Consider the following 22,483-nt stretch of genomic DNA (forward strand, 5'->3'; position numbering starts at 1 on the left):
ATAAATAATAATAAATAACAGGAGTTAAAATAAATCTACTTAAAAGCTGAATAAGACACAACAAATACAATAAAATGCAATAAAACAGAATAATGAAGAGGAAAAAAGGAACAATAATAAGATAAATACCAAAAATAAATCAGTACAAAAATAAAATAAAATAGATTAGAATAAGAAATCCATTTACAGTGGGGTGCAGTTTTGCAGGGTTATTTATTATTGTAAGAACAAGGGTTGTTAAAAGGCAGATTTAAAAGATTTTATTTAAAGTCAAGTCATGGAGAGGAAGAGCGGGAACAAGTAAAACAGACACGTGCATTCACATTTTTTTTTAAAGCAATTAAATTAAAGTCACTGTGAAATGGAAAAAAAAAAACAAAACAAAACTTTTTTTTTTATCTTGTTAGGTAATTGCCCATGTCATAACATACAGGTAACAACAATAAATGTGAGGATACGGTTTACTTTTGCATATTTTGCATATCTAAATCCTATTCTGTTTTTTTACTGGAACACTATGTTATTATTTTTTGCTTGCGTTGGGACAAAATTCCAACCAATAATACCATTGTCATTTTTAACACCCCCTCTTATAAAAACTGCAAGTTGACAGCTTTCAAATTAACACAAGTGGTGAAGTGGTTGGGTGGTGCAAAAAAAAAGAGGCTGTTTTCCTTCACTCAAGACCCCTGTGTTCATGACCCGGTGGCTGGAATTTATTAATTTTGAAGAATCCAGATGAGGATTATGCACAGTCAGGATTACGTGCATTTTATATTTTAGGGACTAAGCTGCTGCTCTTTTCCTGAGTGACTTACAACGTGAGACATCCGGCGTCTTTCTCACAGGGCACGTCGGCTGGTGCTGGACAGGGATCAAACCTGTGACCTTCCGGTTCCAGGACGGTCTCTCTACCCACCACTCCCACATATCGCAGCTCTGCGACTCAAACGGCGTCATTCAGTTTTGTCGTTTCAGCTCAACGCAAATCACTTTTGTGTGCTTCTGCAGTGTGTAAGATGAACGTGCACAGGCGGTGCGAGACCAACGTAGCCCCCAACTGTGGCGTGGACGCCAGGGGAATCGCCAAGGTCCTGTCCGACCTGGGAGTCACGCCCGACAAGATCTCCAACACCGCACAGCGCAGGAGGAAGGTCAGCACTTGTGGAAAAAAATGAAGTTATCATCTCAACACTTGAAACGTGAAGGCAGAAAGAGGGAACATGAGGGTTATGTGACAGGATGAACATCTCTCTCTCTCTCTCTCTCTCTCTCTCTCTCTCTCTCTCTCTCTCTCTAGTTGACTCCAGGGCAGGACCCTCCTCAGTCTCCTCCTGAGCTCTCCCAGACTGAGGACAGCTACAGCCAGCCAGCTGTCCCCACCTCCCCTTCACAGCAGGGTAACACACACACACACACACACACACACACACACACATCATCATCATCATCATCATCATCATCATCAAAAACGCAAAATTCCTAAATTCATTTCTGGGCTCAAATTGGCAAAGATTTTCAAAGTGTTTTTCAAAGTCTCGCCTGTGTCCTGTGTACTATTAAATAAAAAAAATGTGGGAAAAAATAGGAAGTAGGGAAGGCCACTTGGTGCAGCATCTGTGTTTGGATCACGCTCCACTACATTTTGCTGCAGAAACTCTGGAAATTGCTTATCTTCCTTGCATAAAACTGCTATTAGCAGGAATTCCAAAAGAAGGGGGTCTGAAGCCTTAAGTTATGGCTTTTAAATGCAATACAGAGACAGAGAGCCTGGGAAACCTTTTTTGAACCGCTACCCGCTGCAGCGTTATGCCAGGAAGATATCCAAAATTTTGTAGCTAAAAAAGACAGTAGTTTTGTTATTGTCCCCTCTACATATAAGATTTAAGTTCAATTACATAAAAACAATATCCCACCACCCACCACAACTCATTGTTCTCATAATTAGTCATTAGTCCTCTCATACTGCGTTAGCTGAGAGAGAAAAGTTTACTTTCTTTTATGTGGAAGGATTCCCATTTTTGATTTTATCGAGCCAAATGATGACAAGAGCACTGGACGTCAGTGCTGTTTAGCAGCTCTTGTTGCTCACAGGAGAGGTTATTGAGTTGGTGAAGGTAAGATAATATTTAGTCATCATTTAACACCAGTCATGAGGTTTAATAAAAAAGTAACACAATGAACAATACAAAGACTTAGTGTTTTTAATTACTGCCTGAAATGAGTAACAAGTAAGGAGGAAAATCGGACTATTTTTTGCATATCGAGTCCAACGCTCCGCTAGTTTTCGCTGATGGCGGAGCTGTTTTTCTCCTCACACCTACAGACTTGGCAGAGTTAGAGCGGCTGCAGGAGGTGCTGTCGCTGGAGCAGCAGGGACCCGAGCACTCCTGCTCCTCCACCTCCTCTTCCTCCTCCTCCTCCTCATCCTCCACGGTAGGCCGGGAGAACGGGCAGGGCCAGAGGAGGACTCTCAAGGACTTCAGCTTCATCAAAGTCCTTGGCAAGGGCAGCTTTGGCAAGGTAGGACAGGACGGAGGAGGAAGAGAGAGGGGACAGGGAGGAGGGATGGGGAAGTTTTTTTTAGAGAGTGAATTCACCACGGTTCATTGGTCATGAAATTTCAGGAATATTTCAGAGGTGAAAAGTCAGACAATTGTTTGGTGAAGTCAGAGAATTGGAACTGGAATGGAGAATCAAGGAATTGTTTGAAATGAGTCTCCAGCATAGACCTTTTGCCACAGCAACCATTTTTTTACATGAATGACTTATTATGAAAAGTGTTTTTAACACTCTCATGAAGGCTCTGTGCTTCTACACTGCAAAAACTCAAAATCTTACCAAGATTATTTCTTATTTCAAGTCAAAAATGTCTTATTACTAGTCAAACTATCTCATTACACTTAAAATAAGACATGATCACCTCAGAAGTAACTTGTTTTTAGACAGTTGTCTCTTGTTTCAAGTGAAAATTTGCTTGAAACAAGTAAAAATTTGCTTGTTTCATTGGCAAAATTTGTTTCTTGTTTCTAGCTAATTTTCACTTATTTCAAGTGAATTTTCACTTTTTCCACTGGCAAATTTTGCCAATGAAACAAGCAAATTTTCACTTGTTTCAAGTGAATTTTCACTTGTTTCAAGTGAAAATTGTCTAAAAACAATTTACTTCTGAGGTGATCATGTCTTATTTTAAGTGTAATGAGATATTTTGACTTGAAATAAGACATTTTTGACTTGAAATAAGACAAATAATCTTGGTAAGATTTTGCGTTTTTGCAGTGTACTGTGACTCAGTAAACAGATGAAATGTGAGTATTTTGACTTGATAATTTGGGATGTGTTACCTTTTCACATGTTTGGATTTTGGGTTTCGCATTCCATTGGAAATCATTTTGTTGAAGCGTAACCTTCTCCTCGAGCCGTCACTGAATTTGATTTCAGCTTCAGTGGGAATGCCGTCTCACCGTCATCCATGCTGGTCTGCCTTTTCCAACTGGCTACCACCTTTTTATGTTAAACCCATTGGCAAGCGGTTTCTTTGTCAAATAAAACCAGACAGGCCCAACTCAGCACGATGCACAACACTTGCTAATGAAGCCATGTCTGTTTGAACCTGCTCGACTGTTGGTGGGTTTGTCATTACACATGCAGGCTGCGCAGCTGAGCTTTGGCCAAACCAGCAGAAATGTGTTTTTAAATTCTATGGACATGGCTGAATTTTGTCTTTTATTTAAACTCCCTCTTCCTTCTTTTTCACCTCCTCTCTCACTCCCTGCAGGTGATGCTCGCGGAGCTGAAGGGGACGGAGGAAGTTTACGCCGTCAAGGTGCTGAAGAAGGACGTGATCCTGCAGGACGATGACGTGGACTGCACCCTGACCGAGAAGCGCATCCTGGCCCTGGCCCGTCGACACCCCTACCTCACCCAGCTCTACTGCTGCTTCCAGACACGGGTAGGACCACACACACACACACGCACGCGCGTACACGCATACACTCCCTCTTCCATCTGTCTCTCTCTGTCTATTTCACGCATCCCGCTCTCTCTCCAGGACCGTTTGTTCTTTGTAATGGAGTATGTGAACGGAGGAGACCTGATGTTCCAGATTCAGCGCTCCAGGAAGTTCGATGAGCCTCGATCTCGCTTCTACGCCGCCGAGGTCACCTCAGCCCTCATGTTCCTCCACCGCAACGGGGTCATTTACAGGTAAACTCCCACCACTCGGTCCCAGAGAGACCCTGTACTGTTACAGAACAGCCGCTGCAAGATAATTAAAGCGAGAAATCTCTGCAGGTTTATCCTCTCTGCTCTCATAACTAACTCTCTTTTCGTTCTCACAGTTTCTTGCATACCATGAATTTTAGAGAGTGATTTACAGACAAGGAAGATCATGGGTATTTGATAGATTTTTTGCATAAATGATGGAATCTTTACAGGAATATACTAGAGCTGATATTACAGTATCTTCCATGCATTCACTATGCTAACATGGTGCTTTTCAGCTGCTTTTCTGCACTTTATGCTCAGTCCTCTGCAGTAAGACCAGCTGCAGTGCAAACCAGACTGTTTAGCCCTTAAGAAAAACAATGAACAAACCATGAAGGAAAAACAGTTTTCAGGTCATGGAAGCCCTGGAAAGTCATGGGAAAAAAAAAATGAACCTGCTTCTCTCTCTTTCTCCCCCCTCTCTCTCTCTTTCCAACTAAATTCAGATGACATATGATGTATTGCAGTGGTAACAGTATGTCTTTCTGTGCCTCTGTCAGGGATCTGAAGCTAGATAACATCCTGTTGGATGCGGAGGGCCACTGTAAGCTGGCAGACTTTGGCATGTGCAAGGAGGGCATCATGAACGGAGTGACCACCACCACCTTCTGCGGCACGCCCGACTACATCGCCCCCGAGGTGAGCCGAGCCCACAGTGCTTTGACGCTTCCTGTAAAATGGTAATCTACAAGGTCCTTGTTTATTAATATGTTATGTTAATATGTTATAATGCTACAGGACATGGTGTTAATTGTGAAATGATGTTACAGAGTGTGTTTTTCCTCATGGTAAATCATGATCAACATTATTTTATCCTCCTGAGACCCGAGGAAAAAAAAGTGTCTTCCAATTTAACTTTTTTTGTGATTTCCTGTCTATTTAGACAACTCACAATTTAGAATTTCACAAAAATATTTTTATTTTAGATTTTACAGTACGTCCACTGTAGTGGATTTTACTGTAAAAAACAGATAATTTTAAATTTAAATAAAAAACCAATCAAATAACCACAGACAATCAATTACAGACAATCAATGCCATTAACAAGAAAATATATAATTTTCATAAGTAAAAACCAATAGCTTAACAATATTTCCTGTTTCTTTTTTCATGACATGTGCGTTTTTCTGGAGCTGCCATTTTGGCTCAACAGAAAGTGGGTGTTTCCCTCATCCCACCTTATCACATGAGACATCATTGGAAAGGCCTGGAGGCCCTCTGTACACCAGGACTTGATTGGGTAGCTCAAATGAGTAAAAGGATATAGACGATCAAATGATGTCCACTACAGAGGACATAATTGAGTAGGCTGGGTCTCAGGAGGTTATTGTATTTATATCCTGCAGGAGCTGGAGCATGGTAGTAAGCTGCTGTTGCATGTTTAACCGTGTTACTTTGCTGTATGCAGATCCTGCAGGAGCTGGAGTACGGAGCCTCGGTGGACTGGTGGGCGCTCGGGGTGCTGATGTATGAGATGATGGCTGGACAGCCTCCGTTTGAAGCCGACAATGAAGACGACCTGTTCGAGTCCATTCTCCACGATGACGTCCTCTACCCCGTGTGGCTCAGCAAAGAGGCCGTTTCTATCCTTAGAGCTGTACGTACAGCCCCTTCCACCGTTTCCTTATTGGATTTCTTCAGCTGAATAGCCATATAAATACATTTCAAGATTGTTTCTCATCATTCAAATTAGTGGTTTGCTGAGGCCCTTGATGGGATTGCATTAGAAAGAGTTGTATAGTAATATAATTCAAATATTGTCCTACTCACAGAATACATGAGTTTTTTTTTATATTTATTTTTCAAAGTGTCTCGCACAGCCCTAAGAGGCTTATAAGACACTACAACACAAAACAGCACAAAAGCAATAACATAATGACAGCGGAAAGAACAAATATAATCCACGTCCATACATGTCAAACAGTGTCAAACCAAACATGAACACAAGCCCTTTACACATCACAGTTATAAAACAGAACTTTGGCACGTCTGAGGCACACTTTAGGATCACCTCAAACAGAACACGCCCCTGTACCATGTTGGAGATGTTAAACACTTTGTCTGCCAGCAGCTACTGACGGCTGCATTCACCAGTCACAGAAAACAAATCAGGACGTTCGGCAAACATTTTACAGAAAGCCTTTATCTGAGATTGTGATATAACGGACAATAGAACAAAAAGTGCATTTCATTTTCGATCTCTCCAGGATCACACAGGTGCTCTAATACCAGCTCATCAGTAGTGTCCCATGTCGTTTTTAGACAGCTCACTATCAAATCAGCAGCAGCAAAATAATCCTGTTTGTGGACAAATCCTGTCAAATAGGGGGCTGTGGCCAAATGTGTGTCTGTTTGCTCCATCATGTGCAAAGATATAAGAACCCCGGACCTAAAGGTTGTACATTTAGTGGTGCACCCATTTATAGTTAGTGAGCTTTTTCAGTGCCATTCACACTAAAAAAGCAAAGCACACAGCGAGGCAACTGCAAGTACAGTGGCTAATCCTCAAAGCATTTATTTTCATGGACAGTCTTCACGTAATTTCAGAAAGTTTCATTTATTATTCTCCTGCAATCTTGATTTATGTGCCCCTCAGGTCCTCATAGATATCTAGTGTTTGTACAGTGGTGGAAAAAAGTTTTCGGACACCCTTAAAATTTTACGCAATCTCACAATCTCAAATATTATCATGAAATATTTGTGGAAATTTTTTTTGTGTGTTTCAAAAGGTATGGCTGCATTAGACAGATACAAACAAATGCAAATTATATTTTTTTGTTTATTGTTTCCAAGAAAAACGAACAAAACTAAATTGTTGACAGTTTAATCTTTATCTTCAGGCGTGTTTCCTGCGTTAGGTTCCTTGTTTTAGCCATTTTTGTGTCTGAAGAACTTTCAAATGTGCTGGCTTTATATAGACACCAAGCTTGGCAACAAAAATTGTGTATTTTAATAAAAAGAATGACCTTCATCACTGGTACCAAAATGACCCAATACTCAAAATTTCTTATGTTTTTTTATGGAACCAATCAATTTTAGGTTTTTAATGGCTTTTTTAGGATTTGTTTAGTATTTTGGCTGTGACTGTACTAAAAGAAATTGCAGTTGAAGACCTAAGAGTGATTCTTAATGCAATATTTCACAAATGCAAAAACTTTTTTCCACCATTGTATATACTGTGGCCTGTAACCCGTCTTAATCATCGCACATCTCTTCCCTCCAGGACGAATTTCTCTTTTTGTTCATGTTACATCACACCGAAACCGCCATGTCTCTTTCGTCAAAGCTGCGCGCGCCGAACAGATCAACTCACATGCATTGAAAGTGCACTTTTCGCACAAGTGTTGCAATCCACTTTCCGCCCGCACTGAGAAGAATAAAGAAGCCCGAGTGGAGAGGTTAAAGCAATAACAGTCCAATCATAAAACCACAACAGAGGGTACAGAAAAAAGCTCTTACAGGCACAAAGCGGAGCAGACAACAGGACAAATCGGGCCAGAGCTTTCAGACGCGGTAAATAACACCAGTACTCTTACTTTCTTCCGCTGACCTGTTTCAACATTTACCACTAGCCTCTTTGTTCGTACCATCTACAGAGCTATTATGCCTCGGCTCTTATTAGCGTTGAAATGCTTTTCACTCAACCCTCAGTCACAGTGGTATTCATCTGCATTCCCAAAATGGCTTTCCTCATCAACCCAAACTGATTAGCTCACTTGCACACAATGCGAACACATGCATTTACATTTACGCTATTTTAAGATGCCAAATGTGCCGAAGATTTGTGTTTTTATCATAATTCAGGCAGTGTCAGGCTAAATAAAAGTTTCTTAGGTTGGTTACAACTTACTGGCACTGGTTTTATTGCCCAATATGGCAAACATCATCCTCACTGGTATATACCCTTGTTTCTTCCTCGTGTGATGGAGGAAAACCCAGTTAAGTGTCCTAAGATTTTGTTTTCAGACGATATAATTTCAGATGAAATGCGGTATAATAATAAACATATGTCTCCCTCTGTGTGTGTGTGTGTGTGTGTGTGTAGTTCATGACCAAGAACCCGGCCAAGCGTCTGGGCTGTGTGGTGAGCCAGGGCTGTGAGGAGGCCATCAAGACCCATCCTTTCTTCAGAGAAATAGACTGGGTCCTGCTGGAGCAGAGGAGAGTCAAACCACCCTTTAAACCACGGATTGTAAGTCGCACACACACACACACACACACACACACACACACACACACACACGAACACACACGAACACAAACCATGCTTTTACCATCTGGTGAGTTTCAAACATCCTCACGATAACTGAAAATTGGTCAACTACAAAAACCGTGTATGACTATTTTCCGGACGTGTGTGTGTGTGTGTTGACGCAGTGGAGGCCACACACACCTGAACACGTCCTCCACACAGGCTGAGCATTCGTAGTCAGTGCTATGTATTCAGACAGCCTAACAAGAGAACATGGTGCCCAAGTCCCTCGTAGTGGACCCAGCAGTCTGCACCTACTGTTGCTCTGCTGGGGTTTTACTTTAGCAGCAGCACGTCTGCGAAAATCTACTCAAGTAAAAGGAAAAACAAGTCATTTGAAATGCAATTAGAGTAAATTTTTTTTCTCCCATGCCACTCAAATCCCAGTTCAAACTAGATTCTTGTAGTCATGGCATGTTTGCATCTTGTATTTTATGCTGACGTTCATGAGCCTTTTTCTTGAATTAACCCTATAAAGCCATTTGTATCAGATATGATACACATTTTCAATTCCGTTTTTCGTTTTCAGTTTAATCAATACTTGACCAGAATACTGTTGTATACCTTTGAACACTTCCCCTGTTCACCCTGGACCATACCACTGGCACTTCAAGTACATATCACATATCATACACCAGAAAGGTCGTGTAATAACATATTTTTTGAATTTGTGCCTGTGCGTTTCTACTGTTTACTGTTTTTTAAAATTCTATTTATTATGTGTTTTGTTTGTTTGTCCTTTTTTACACTGCAAAACTCTTACCAAATCTTACCAAGATTATTTGTCTTATTTCAAGTCAAAAATGTCTTATTTCTAGTCAAAATATCTCATTACACTTAAAATAAGACATGATCACCTCAGAAGTAACTTGTTTTTAGACAGTTTAGACAGACACTTGTTTCAAGTGAAAATTTGCTTGAAACAAGTGAAAATTTGCTTCTTTCATTGGCAAAATTTGTTTCTTGTTTCTAGCTAATTTTCACTTATTTCAAGTGAATTTTCACTTTTTCCACTGGCAAATTTTGCCAATGAAACAAGCAAATTTTCACTTGTTTCAAGTGAATTTTCACTTGAAACAAGTGAAAATTGTCTAAAAACAAGTTACTTCTGAGGTGATCATGTCTTATTTTAAGTGTAATGAGATATTTTGACCAGAAATAAGACATTTTTGACTTGAAATAAGACAAATAATCTTGGTAAGATTTTGTGTTTTTGCAGTGTACAATGTTTTTTAATGTTGAATGAATGATTACCATTAGGGATTGCACTTTTAATTTCGTTGTACATTGTACAGTGACAATAAAGACATTCTATTCTATTATATTCTTCTATTCTATTTTTTGATTTTTCTTTTTTTTTTATATATATATTTTGTTATAGGACTAAATAAAGGGTTCAGTTTCAAAAAAATTGGAATTTTCTGCCAATTCTTTCATAGTTCAGGCTTTATAGGGTTAGGGACTTTTAGTTGCCAGTCATTTTGGGACTTTCTAATCCACTGAAGGAACCACTTCCTGTAGGCTTACTTTAAAATCAGCTAAAAGACGGCACCTTGAAAAGAAAGCGTCCTAAAACAGTGAGAAAATCCTACAACTTAAACATTTCCATTGTTCTACCTAGAAAGGCAGTGAGTTCTAGTTGTCAGAAGATGTCGCCTCAATTTCACTTTTCTCCCTCTGGGTTGTGGTGGAAGCTGAAAGTAGAAGACAGACAGGCAGTTCCTCTTTTCTGCTCTGACTCTCTTCTCTTTTTTTCTGTGTGTGTGTGTGTTTGTGTGTGTGTGTGTCCTGCAGAAAACCAAGCGAGATGTGAATAACTTCGACCAGGACTTCACCAAGGAGGACCCCGTGTTGACTCCCACGGACGAGGCCATCGTACGACAGATCAACCAGGAGGAGTTCAAAGACTTCTCCTACTGCGCTCCCGAGGAGACGCAGACCTAACGCTTTACCACGCACACACTCATATTCGCAATCACACACACACACGCACGCACACACACACGCAGACAAACACAGTCATGAAACAACACAGAATGTGGCCCTCACCGCACGCACAAAAACCCTCACTCACATGTACGCTCACATGCCAACACACACATACACACCTACCACTACCACAAATCCCTTTACAAAACCACACACACACACACACACACACACACACTGTCACTCCTTTACTTTGAAGCTATTGGTTGTTGTTACTTTTGAAATCTTCTTTACTTGCATTGTGTTCTTGTTGCCTGGCTTTATTGTTAATATGAATATGAATATGAATATGCACATACACACACATGCACACACACACATGCACAGGCACAGTAGCGCACACACACAAGCGCACTTATGTAGATTTACGCTCGCAACACCAACATACGCTCCCAGACCCACATGCAGACTCTCTCTCACACACTTTCTCTCTCTCTGACGCACACACACACACACACACACACACACACACACACACACTGCTTCTCTCCCCAGCACCTGTACACATGTGGACTGTGGGTGTTGGGTGCAGAGGCCTGTATATAGCCTGTGTTGAGTGGCTGTATTGTGTTGATATCGTCTGCTAGTAAAGGAGAGCGGTGGCGCATGGACAAGCACCCGACCTGTGTTATACTGTTCTTATCGTGGACCAGCTAGGGCCCCACACACCCTTCGTGCAATACCCTATCGATATATTTTACAGTTTTTGTTTGTTCATTATTGTTTTTTGTTTTTTTTTTTTTCCTCAAAATGTGTTTTATTGGATTGTGGTATGATTGAATCTGTACTTTTTTTGCCGTTTGTACAGTGTTGTTTCTTATGTTACACCTCCACGTGTTGCTGTTTTCCATCGGCCCATGACTGAATCTCTCTCTCACACATGCACACACACACACACACACACACACACAGGCGCACGCAACTAAAGTTACAGGCTATCGAACTAATTACCCGGAGCAGAGTGTTACAGGCGGCCTGTGTGACAGGTGTAGCAGCGAAAAGCGTCCTCCTGGTTCCATCTCTTTCATCCATCTGTTACCTTCTGTGTGTGTGTGCGTGCATGTGTGCGTGTGTGTGTGTGCGTGTGGTGAGTGCGCCGGCCCGTAGGCGTTTTTGTTGTGAATGTATGTTGTCGTCATGTGTGACTGTGTGAATGCAGGTTTTTTTTTTTTTTGTCCCTGTCGGTCTGTGACTCTTTGTTCTCGTCATTTCTGTTTCCATAGTTACCACCAGTGTTTCCCCAACCCCCCCACCCACTCCTCCCAGAAAAAAAAAAAAAAAAAAAAAAAAAAAACCACCAACCCCCCCAGCGGCCATCTCACTTAGCCAAAATGACTTGCTTTTCTGACTTTTTTCTTTTTGTTTTGTTTTTCTCAAGAATGGCTTATTTTTCTTTCTTTTTTTTTTTTGCTCTCTTTCTCTTTTTTATCATTATGATAATAATTATTATTATTGTTATTATTGTAAAGTGTATCTGGAGGAAAACCTTTTGTGTACAATGCTATAACTCTACTATTATAGGTCTGTTACAGCCGGGTTACAGGAAATGTGGAAAACCAGCAGCTGAATTACCTCTCGTTTCACACAGAGACACACACACACACACACACATGCACACACACAGACAAACACTGACTTTCTCTTTCTTTCTTGCTCCTCTTGTGGCTCTCTTTCTCACACACACACACACACACACACACACACACACACGCACACACACAGAGAAGGACTGATGTCTTGTGTACTGTACAGTGATCTGAAGGCGAGCTGGTGGCTCTGTGTGCAGTAGAGTCGGTGTGTAGTGAAGCTTCGTGTACCCAGGGGTAGGGCTGTTCCTGGTCACACTATCTTACTCTGTGCCAAATGTAGTGTAACAGCCGGGCTAGTCCTGTCTGGTCTGATTCCAATAAAACACTGAGCTGTCTACATCACCCCGTGGCCTTTTCGCTCTTTTATTCCTAATTCTGCTGTTTTATCGATATTTTTTCGTGGCACTGCAACTTGTGGAAAGCACGCTCACCACAAAAAAAAAAAAAAACATCTTAACAAGGGATTTAGTCATATGCTGTGTTAAAAATCCTGTTTTTTTTTTTTTTTTTTTTTTTTTTTTGGTGCTGATTAACTTGTTTCCACGGGGCTGATGTGTCTTTTTGTGGTGAATGAGAGGAGAAGCTGCCTGCATGTACAGTGTACGAGTCTTGCAGGGAGGGAGGGAGGGAGGGAGGGAAGAAAGGGGAGGGGAAGGTGATGCTCCTGGCCAGCTGACCTATCATCTCGCTCGCTTTTGGAGGCCTCCTGTGTGATGCACGTGCAAATGAGACAGAGGACACCTTCTGGAGTCTTCATCTGCTCAAGTCCTCCTCAAGTCACCCACAAGGGAGCGGCTTGCTGGCGACATTTGGCACCTGTAAGCACGTCTCAGGGCGCCGGGGCGAGCCTCTCCGCTTAATTAGACTACCTGTGATGGTGCAAATTGCTGCAAGGAGGCTTCACGCCGTGCTGTGAATTCCTGCCGTCGCCTTCATTCTCCGAGCCAGCCTCCGCCAGGGGCCGGGATAAAGACGCGTTTTGGACACCATGACGGCAGACAGGGAGAGGAGGAGGTAAGCCTGGGGCCTCACATCACTGCATGCTTAAGTAGACGTGAGTGAACAGAGACGTTTTGGTGACCACACTCACAGCACTGATCTCCAAAATGTCAGGTTTTCAGGAACTGGAGAAAAATATGTAGCTTTGTGGTCATGCATTTGTAGGTTTTGAAAGGATTCATCAAAAAAAAAAAAAAAAATCTGAGAAAAATGTGATTTAATTCAATTCAATTTAAATTAAAACAGAAAATGCACCATGTTGGAGTTTATTAAAGATTTTCAGCGGATGTCTTTTTGAAATACATCCATTCTTATTTTGGGAGATGGAATAGAATCAGCTTGTATGTTTTTTTTTTCTGTCAACTTATTGCACTGAATAAAGAGGGTATGACAGCAAAAGAGGCGATGTGGTGTAAGCAAGCAGGCAAAGGTCTTGTGGCCACATCAGGCCCATAGAGCTGACCAGTCTTGTCAAATTGTACCAGCTCGTAACCACACTTGTTCATACCACATGCACTTTTCTTTTCTCCTGCCCTTCAGTTCAACTTTCACTTCAGTTATTAGAAGAATGTCATGAAACCATTGATAGTAGCCCTAATGGAAAAAACAAAAAAACAAAACTCTTAATTTTCTCACAGTAATCCTATAGTTTTTAACAAAAGTACTCAGTAGTGGCTTTATTGTACTTAATGTTTTTTCTATAATGCTGCTATAAAATTGCCAGGTAGTGATAGCTGCATGAAATCCATCTAAAAATAATTTTTCTTTTTTTATAGGGCAATTTGTCATAGGAATTTGACGAGGGAAACTAAATTTTGTCACCCTGTCTCTCGGTCTGACTCATGTTTCCGCTCTTCCTGTCTTACTGAACTGTCTCTCTCTCTCTCTCTCTCCCTCTCTCTCTCTCTCTCTCTCTCTCTCTCTCTCTCTCTCCTCTCTCTCTCTCTCTCTCTCTCTCTCTCCCCCTCAGGGCTGTGAGCCGTGAGGCGGCGAGGAGGCGACGCAGGGTGGAGTCAGACGTGCTCTCTGACTTGTCCCTCCTCCTGCCCCTCCACCCCTCCGTCCGAGCCCACCTGGACAAGCCCTCGGTCATTCGCCTCACGCTCAGCTACATACGCATACACACACTGCTGGCAGGTACCTGCACAGTCACCACACACACCACACACACCTCAAACACATTACATGAGTCTACATGTAGGCTTGTAAAGACCTAACCGCCTTTAAACCCTGAAACCAGAAAACCTCTCTCTCCATGTGAAAAAAATGTTTCAAACAAACTGTACCTTAGAATATGAAGGCTATATTTGCAAAAACAGGAAATTGCCATTTCCTGTTTTTTGATCAGTATTGCCTGGAAAAATATGATTTATAAGAATTTACATAAATGGAGATATCCATTTTTGCAAATGAACTTTTCATATGTTTAAAAATATGTTTTTAAAAAATGGGTGGAAATGTATTTGTACATGTAGAAGACATTAATTTAAGATGCATTTTTGAGTGGCCGGTATAATATACAATATATACAGGTTTAAAGGGAAAAAATGCATTTAGAGCATCCATGATGTCTCAGATGACATGTTATATGCATGCATAAATACAATGTATTACATATGTTTCATTTGATTTTATTTCATTATTAATGTTTTTTTGGTAAATTTTGAAACATTTCTCAAATTTGGAAGGATGTGAGAAACGGATATCACTTATATAACTTGTGGCCTTGTGAAACTGCACACCGTTGATTGGTTTGAATAAATAGATTCTGATGGTAGTTGCAACAGTTGTGGGTGTGAGACCTAAGCTAGACTCAACCTAAGAGGAAGTCATTGCACACACACACACACACACACACACACACACACACACACACGCACACGCACACACTCAACCCAGATGTCAAATAGAATAGAAAAGAATAGTTCTCATTCAGGGAATTACATTTCACAGCTATTTCAGAAAAAAAAAATCAGTCATCATTAAACAGTAACACAATCCAGTAACATAAGCGAATGTTTTCTTGTCTCAGGCGCTCAGATGGAAACCAGTCAAACAGTGAAATACAGACAGCCGGTGGAGGAGAGGCCACACCTAGAGAGGAGAGCGCAGGACGGAGGCCGCAACGAGGAGGGGAAAGAGCTGGAGGAGCTGGTGGCCGTGGAGGAGACGGAGATGTACATGAGGATGATGGAGGGCTTTCTGATGGTGGTGTCAGCTGATGGAGACATGATCTTCCTGTCTGACAATGTCAGCAAGCACATGGGCCTGACGCAGGTACACACACACACACACACACACACACACACACACACACACACACACACACACACACACACACACACACTCAAAAACACACACACACACGTCTTCACGATCGCATGCACGACACGGTTTGACATGACACAATGCGATACCACTTGTACCACATGCCGAAATTCATGTTGCATCATGGTGCGCTTCTGCTCGAGAGATTTACACACAGATTAAACCAAGGGTGTAACCATGGTGGTTTGTCTTGGGGAGGAAGGCGGGGTTCAAATGGAAACCTTCCCCTACAATTTTTACCAGAAAAGTCCATTGAGAACATAGTTTTAAGGACCACAGTGACCATTTGAATTCACATTTGAAGGACTAGTTTGTGATTTCTCCATGACAGAGGCTGCCCCTCTACTTTGTTTACTCACTTTAAACACGCCTACCTATTACAATTATGTCTTCTCCAGTTTGAGCAAATATGATAGTTTCCAATGGGGGGAAAATTAGGCTACACACCCAAAGCATGTTTAAAAAAAATAGTATGAAGGTATGGTCCTGTAAAAAAAAAGTTAGCAATTGACTCAGAATGGCCTGGAACCTGAAAGTATGGACCAAAGAGTTTTGCTTGGCACTTAGGAAAAATTTGCTTATAATGGAGGGTCCAGTGGGCTCATATCTCTTTTTCCATGTAGATACAAAAACATGAAAGCCATGACAATCAAACAAATCCCATTATGTCCTCTGGATTCAGATCTCAGTTAGCAGCATGCTGATTTTGCTTTGGCAACAGGATAGACTGACATGTGAAAGAATTCTTCATCCTGTTGTGTTTAAACTGAGGGACTCTAAATCACCTGTCAGGGGGCAGGAGTTCGAATTCTCCGTTTAAAACATGTGAGGAGTCAGAAGAGATGCTGTCAGCCTTTAACAGGCTTTAACTCTCGTTCCAAATGTGTTTCTGTGCAGACTGAGCTGATGGGACACAACATCTATGAGTTCACCCACCCTTGTGACCACGAGGAAATGAGAAACAACCTACGTCTATCAGCAGGTGTGTGTGTGTGTGTGTGTGTGTGTGTGTGTGTGTGTGTGAAATTATAATTTGGGGATTGTGGATGTCCATTTTGTGTGTGACTTGTGCATCAAGGCAATATTGTGCAGTGTTTGCGTGTTATTTTTTGGGAACGTGTCATTTTTAAGGGTGGCTCAGCAGGGGTGAATTGTATTATTTGCTATAGATGTTGGCTGGCGCGGCGCTGAGAGAAACTTTGTCATCAGGATGAAGAGCGCTATGGCACACAGAGGAAGAACCGTCAACCTCAAGTCGGCCACCTGGAAGGTGAGAGAGTCACTGCCCTGCTGCAGTGGCCAGAGAGCCTGGCGCTGACACTGCCAGGGTTTGGGGTTCAATTCCTGCTCAGGCCATCTTCAATAAAAAAGCATTCATACAAGCTGGAGGTTTTCACATAAAGGTGCATATAGGCTGAAAATAGTAAGTAGAAAACAAATACTTCATCATGAGGCATTACATTAGGCATTACCTCCTGATCTAATTTATTTAAAAAACCCTTTGAAACCTGTACAAAGTGGCTTGATTTCTTTCAAAAACATGGAGAAAAAAGGCAATGAGCAACTTGAAAGGACCTGAAAATTTACAAGAAGTTAGTAAAAAACAAAAAAACAAAAACAAAAACAAAAAAAACAAGAAAGAAACTAGTAATTAGCAAAAAAAAGAAAGAAAAAAAGACTCACATAATTGCAAAAAAGAGAGAAAATTATTTTAAAAATTATAATTGAAAACTTGGGGAAAGTGTCTAGAAAACTATATTTAGAAATATTACAATTATATATATTTAAATATTTATGTTGCAGAAAAAAAAAACATCTTTTTTGGTTAAACTTAAGATTATTTCTTGTCTATTTTTGATTTTGAGGACTTTTTACTTTTCCTTTCTTTCCCTGCTATTTATTCTTTATTATTATTATTATTATTATTATTACGGTGTTTTTGAATGAGATCAAGCGAATTTGCTCAGGTTCATGAAGTCCATGCTTCATGTTTGGTTGTGTGTTTATGACCGGCCAGGTTCTGCACTGTCAGGGCCGTGTGAAAGTGTGTGTCGCCCCCTCTTCAGTCTCCTGCCTGCTGCTAACCTGCCGGCCGCTTCCCCTCTCACACACACTCCTCAGCACACACACCTTCACCAGCCAACACAGCATGGACATGAAGTTCACACACTGTGATCGCAGGTGATTTACGTGCACACTCACAAAGACACACACAGACACACACGCACACATATACATGAGACTCCGATTAGAGTGGCAGTGATAATAATTGAACTAGTTTCTCCAATATATAAATACCTTTTTATGGAAATGTATTGGTGCTGTTCAGGCACAAAGCAACAGAAAACAATGGAAACGATACAAAAACTAAAAAAGTAAATAAGTAAAAGTAAAATCACTGACTTAAAAAAATACAAAATAAAATGTAAGCTGGTATTTTACTTGACTTACAACTACATATTACAACATATTATTAAATATTCTTTAAAATTATACTCATTCGAGGTTGCTGGAGAGTTAATGAATGCTAAAATATTAATAAGTAATGAAATAAACTGGTAGTAAACAATATACTTACTTATTATAAAGTACTTACATTTTAATAAGCAATTTGCTGCATTAACATGTGCTTAATCACTAGTTAATAAGCATTATTCTGTGAGCTGAAATATAAAGTGTTATTGTGGTTGCATATATGTGTGTGCATGTGTGTGCGTGTTTGTGTGTGTGTGTGTGTGCTTCACAGTGTAACCGCACTTTTAGGATACAGTCCCGAGGAGCTCCTGGGCCGCTCCATCTATGATCTCTGTCACACACAGGACATGAACTGCCTGACCAAAATGCATGTGAACTGTGAGTGAGCACGCACACACACACACACACACACACAGAGAGAGAGAGAGAGAGAGAGAGAGAGAGAGAGAGAGAAAAGAAAAAAACAGCAAATTGCACTTCTTGCTCTCTTCATCTTGTGTTCACTCTCAATCTCTCTCTCTCTCTCTCTCTCTCTCTCTCTCTCTCTCCCCCTCCAGTATGTTTGAAGAGCCAGTCAGTGAGTGGTCAGTACCGGATGCTGGTGCGAGGTGGAGGTTACGTCTGGGTGGAGAGTCACAGCGCTGTCATCCCCAGTGTCCGTCCCTCCAGGTCCAACCCCAGCAGCGCCCAGCAGCCCCTCTGCATCCTCTGTGTCACCTATGTCCTCAGGTGTGTGTGTGTATGTGTGTGTGTTGTTACTGTAATGGCTCATTTGGAGTTGACAAGTAATGCGCAGAGAGCTGTTGTGGCTGATGTGGCTCTGGAACGGCTGTGCAAAACAATCTAAAGGTGTTTAATGAACGCTGTGGACCGGGTTTAGTGCGGATTTTTACACTGAAATTGACACCAGGTGGTTATGCTGCACCCATATAACCAAAACAGGCGTTCAGGACCAGCGTTGTAGTTTCCCCAGTGCAGCTTTGTTGGAGCTTTGTAATGGAGAACTCATAGAGATATCAGATGTTAATGGAAGCCGACTGATACACAGAGGATTATTGGCGAAGTTAATTAAAAATATAACTTAAATAATATAAAGTTGCAGTGTATAGTTATTTATTTCTGTGACTCCGCATTCTCTCTCTCTCTCTCTCTCTCTCTCTCTCTCTCTCTGTGTGTGTGTGTGTGTGTGTGTGTGTTACAGTGGAGTGGAGGAGCCGTCCCTGCTGCTTTCCTTGGACCAGACTGTCCATCGATACGCGAGATGAAATTGGCATCGAGAATCTCAAGGGAGCCAAACTAACTCTCTGCTCTACCTCCCTCTGTAAATCCTGAAATGCCTTTCATTGTACTAATTTAATATAAAAAAGCAACAACAAATAATAAAATAAAAAAAAAAATAATAATAATTTATCATAAATCCGTGTGTAAGCCTGTTTATGTCAGACCCCTATTTCTGAAGGGTAACTTTGATGCAGAGCCGAGCATTACTTCAAATATGTGAACCATCCAATATTTTGCTGTTACTCACAACACATTTACTATTACTACTACTACTACTACTACTAATAATAATAATAATGAGTAGAAGAAGAAGAAGAAGGAGAAGAAGAAGGAGGAATAAAGATTCAGATTATTCTACAGTCCTACGTGGCAAACAACAACAATAAAAGTGGGATAAAGCAAAACCAAAACATAAAATATGCTCAAAATGATCTTTTGAAAACCGAATACAAAGCCGGTAAGTTTAGATAAACCAAGCACAACCTGTTTTTTTTTTTCTTTCTCTTGAAATACTTGGCTGATTGTTTTTGCATAAACGAGGCAGAATCACAATGACTCTCCTCAGAAACTGACAGCTGTAGTGCAGTGTGTATGCAGAGCGGTGTGTGTGTGCGTAGAGCGGTGTGTGTGCAGAGCAGTGTGTGTGCAGAGCAGTGTGTGTTTGTTGGAGATGAGGGGGTGCAGGTTTTGTCATCGTAAGCAGGACGACGTGTTCCCACCATGCAGAGGAACTGGAAGTACCTGATTACATTTACTCAACATGTACTGTTGTGCGTATTTTTTTAAAGTCAGTCATTTTATTTTTACTTCTACACGTTTTTGCTTGAGTTTTGCGCTTCACGACATTTTAAATCAGATCAACGATCAACGACAGATTGTGGAACCTTTCACAATAAAAGTTCAGTCAGCAAAGATGAGAAAAGGAACCTGCTTCTACTTTGTTGGCTCTACTTTTTGTCAATCCCAAATTTCACAATAAAAGCTCTAAGAAACTAAGACCATTTAGACTCAAATGGAAAAAAGAGGAATAATATCCGATACTATGAGAACCATGTGGGCTCAACCATCATAATCATGCTTATTCCCACATTTGTCAGCTGAGTCTACAGGGTCCTCACTTCAGTTGAGCGTAATGCCCCTTTAAAAGCATGCAGTGTGCAGCGTGCTCTCTCCTCCTTTTCTAACTGCATGGAAAAGATCCCAGCTAACACAGTTACTGTTTGGAAAAAGGAGCTCAGTCACTTTTACTGCCAGGACATTTGAAATTGGACTTTTACTGCAGGAGATTTTTATTGCACTACTTCTACTTGTACTGCAGTAAAACATCAGTAGAGTGACTGTACTTCTACCTCTACTGCAGTAACACATCAGTAGAGTGACTGTACTTCTACCTCTACTGCAGTAACACATCAGTAGAGTGACTGTACTTGTACTTCTACTGCAGTAACACATCAGCAAAGTGACAGTACTTCTCCTTGAGCAGCAGTTTGTGATCCTCTCTCTTTCCACCCCTGCCTCCACGTAACCCCTCCCTGACCTCTGTGAACCTGACCGTACTTCCTGCGGGGTTTCCTGCTGGGTCACCTGACGCGTGGGGTGACATGGCCTGATGGTCGAGGCCAGACACATCAGACGCTCGGCGCTGAGGACGAGAGAACGAGGCGCGAGAACAGACACAAACGAGCCCCGAACCACAGCTTCCTGAAGACACACACTTGACAGGAGAGTTCTCGTGGGAACATTTTCAACTTTTTACCTCTCAGTCTAATTGTTTACATGCCCACAAACTGTCTCTCTCACTTTCTGACACTACACACACACACACACACACTCACACACACACACGCACACACACACACACGCGCACACACGCACACACACAGAATTTCAGTTTTCATTTCAACTGGCTTTGTTGGCAATAGCGGGCTATTCACTGTATGCTGACAAAACAAAACAAAATAAAAGCACAATAATCACAAAAGACAAAGAAAAACAGGTCAAACTTTAAATGCATCACATTTTGAACATGCACAGTTTTGCTAAGGCAATCGCAGTTAACTCATAACTTTAAAAAAAGACTTTAATAATTAAGAATATTCCTCCAGCTTGATGCATTTCCCCTCTGTATTTGTGTTCACGAACAATACATTCAGATTGGTAGTTCTAATTTATTTCATATTCCTTATAATAAAGCACAATTTGTATTATTTCAGAATGTATTTATGTTCATTACAAACTCAACTGAAATCGAATCATGTAGAAAAAAACGACTCTCGAGAAAATCTTGCATTTCCTCTTGTCTGCTCTTTTGTTCCTGCTCTGTTCCTTCACTCAAATATTGTTTATCATAATTAATGTGTGTGTTAAAAAAATGCCCTGAACTCACATCATGTGATTTCCATGTTCATTGAAGGAAAATGTTAAGTTAAATAAGTTTCCCAGCTCTGTTTGTCTGTTATTAATTGTTAAGTTAAAATGCTTAACTGATGGTTACAGTAATGTCAACCTTGTTATCCCTTCAGAGAAAATACAATTAATTTTACTGATTAAAAAAGGAGCATTATAATATTGATATAAGCAATTTTAATTTAACTGGTTAAATGCTGTGGATATGAAACAAAACAAATGAGTCAAACAGGCTGAGAAGTGAATGCAATCCTGAATAACACAAAATATTCAAAATATGAGCCAAGACAACATGATCATACCTGTGAAAATCTTACTAATTTACCTTTGAAAAAAAAAAGAGCGCTATACATACCAGATTTGTCCAGGGATTTCTCTCACTTATTCCTTTTATTATGCTCTGTTTGTGGCTGATTTATTTACTTAATTAATTTTTCAAATTGATTTTCTCTTAGCTCATTACATTATCATACATTTTTTGGAGATTGTTTTTTTTTTTTTCTAGCACCCATTAACTGGGTCTCAGACTTGATTCAAATGTGGTGTTAAAAAAATAATAGTAATAGTAATAGCAATTATTATGTCATGTTGCATTTTATTTCACGACACAACTACAGTGTGGGAACAAAACAGCAGCACCTGTGTTCTGGTTTACGCCTTTTGCTGACAACCGCTAACAATCAGCACCCCCCCAACACATATGCGCACGCACACACACGCACACATGCACGCATACACACACACACACTCCTAAATATCGCCTGTGTACAGACAAGAACAAACGTGCAGTTGAAATGAGTGTGATTTGAACAGAGATAAGTCCTTTTACACAGGCGGTGTCTCTACAGCCTGCATTGAGCAAACAGGGGGATTTTTCTTATGTATTTATTAAAGCAAA

General features: G+C 40.8%; 2 protein-coding genes across 4 annotated transcripts in view; both read left to right on the plus strand.

Moving 5' to 3' along the window:
• The window catches only part of prkcea (protein kinase C, epsilon a), a 40,760-nt gene extending 24,314 nt beyond the window's left edge, over positions 1-16,446 (plus strand). The window contains exons 7-15 of one of the 3 annotated variants that reach the window (XR_003930062.1): positions 1,012-1,154; positions 1,301-1,400; positions 2,327-2,523; positions 3,779-4,206; positions 4,767-4,905; positions 5,675-5,863; positions 8,312-8,458; positions 10,313-11,559; positions 16,406-16,446. Coding sequence is in view for 2 of the 3 variants with exons in the window: in XM_030077521.1 (XP_029933381.1) it covers positions 1,012-1,154; positions 1,301-1,400; positions 2,327-2,523; positions 3,779-4,206; positions 4,767-4,905; positions 5,675-5,863; positions 8,312-8,458; positions 10,313-10,462 (1,493 nt within the window). In the remaining variant the exon portion in view is untranslated. Of the gene's footprint in view, positions 1-1,011; positions 1,155-1,300; positions 1,401-2,326; positions 2,524-3,778; positions 4,207-4,766; positions 4,906-5,674; positions 5,864-8,311; positions 8,459-10,312; positions 12,439-16,405 lie in introns of those variants that run through there. The other 2 variants (XM_030077522.1, XM_030077521.1) reach the window with 2 other exon arrangements.
• Positions 13,085-19,283, plus strand: epas1a (endothelial PAS domain protein 1a). The gene is made up of 9 exons (XM_030078345.1): positions 13,085-13,110; positions 14,051-14,232; positions 15,128-15,372; positions 16,321-16,405; positions 16,593-16,693; positions 17,441-17,604; positions 18,170-18,276; positions 18,456-18,627; positions 19,100-19,283. The coding sequence occupies exons 1-9, from the start codon at positions 13,085-13,087 to the stop codon at positions 19,161-19,163; spliced, it is 1,146 nt and encodes a 381-aa protein (XP_029934205.1). The 3' UTR covers positions 19,164-19,283.
• Positions 19,284-22,483: the final 3,200 nt, after the last annotated feature.

This window comes from Myripristis murdjan, chromosome 19, assembly GCF_902150065.1.
Source record: "Myripristis murdjan chromosome 19, fMyrMur1.1, whole genome shotgun sequence".
Taxonomy (NCBI): Eukaryota; Metazoa; Chordata; class Actinopteri; order Holocentriformes; family Holocentridae; genus Myripristis; species Myripristis murdjan.

What these genes read in the sequence shown, in the direction of transcription:
- epas1a (XM_030078345.1), top strand. Translation starts at nt 13,085, where the DNA reads ATGACGGCAGACAGGGAGAGGAGGAG. An exon ending in GCAGACAGGGAGAGGAGGAG is followed by an intron (nt 13,111 to 14,050) that starts GTAAGCCTGGGG and finishes CTCTCTCTCTCT; the next exon opens with CTCTCTCCCCCTCAGGGCTG. An exon ending in CAACCTACGTCTATCAGCAG is followed by an intron (nt 16,406 to 16,592) that starts GTGTGTGTGTGT and finishes TATTTGCTATAG; the next exon opens with ATGTTGGCTGGCGCGGCGCT.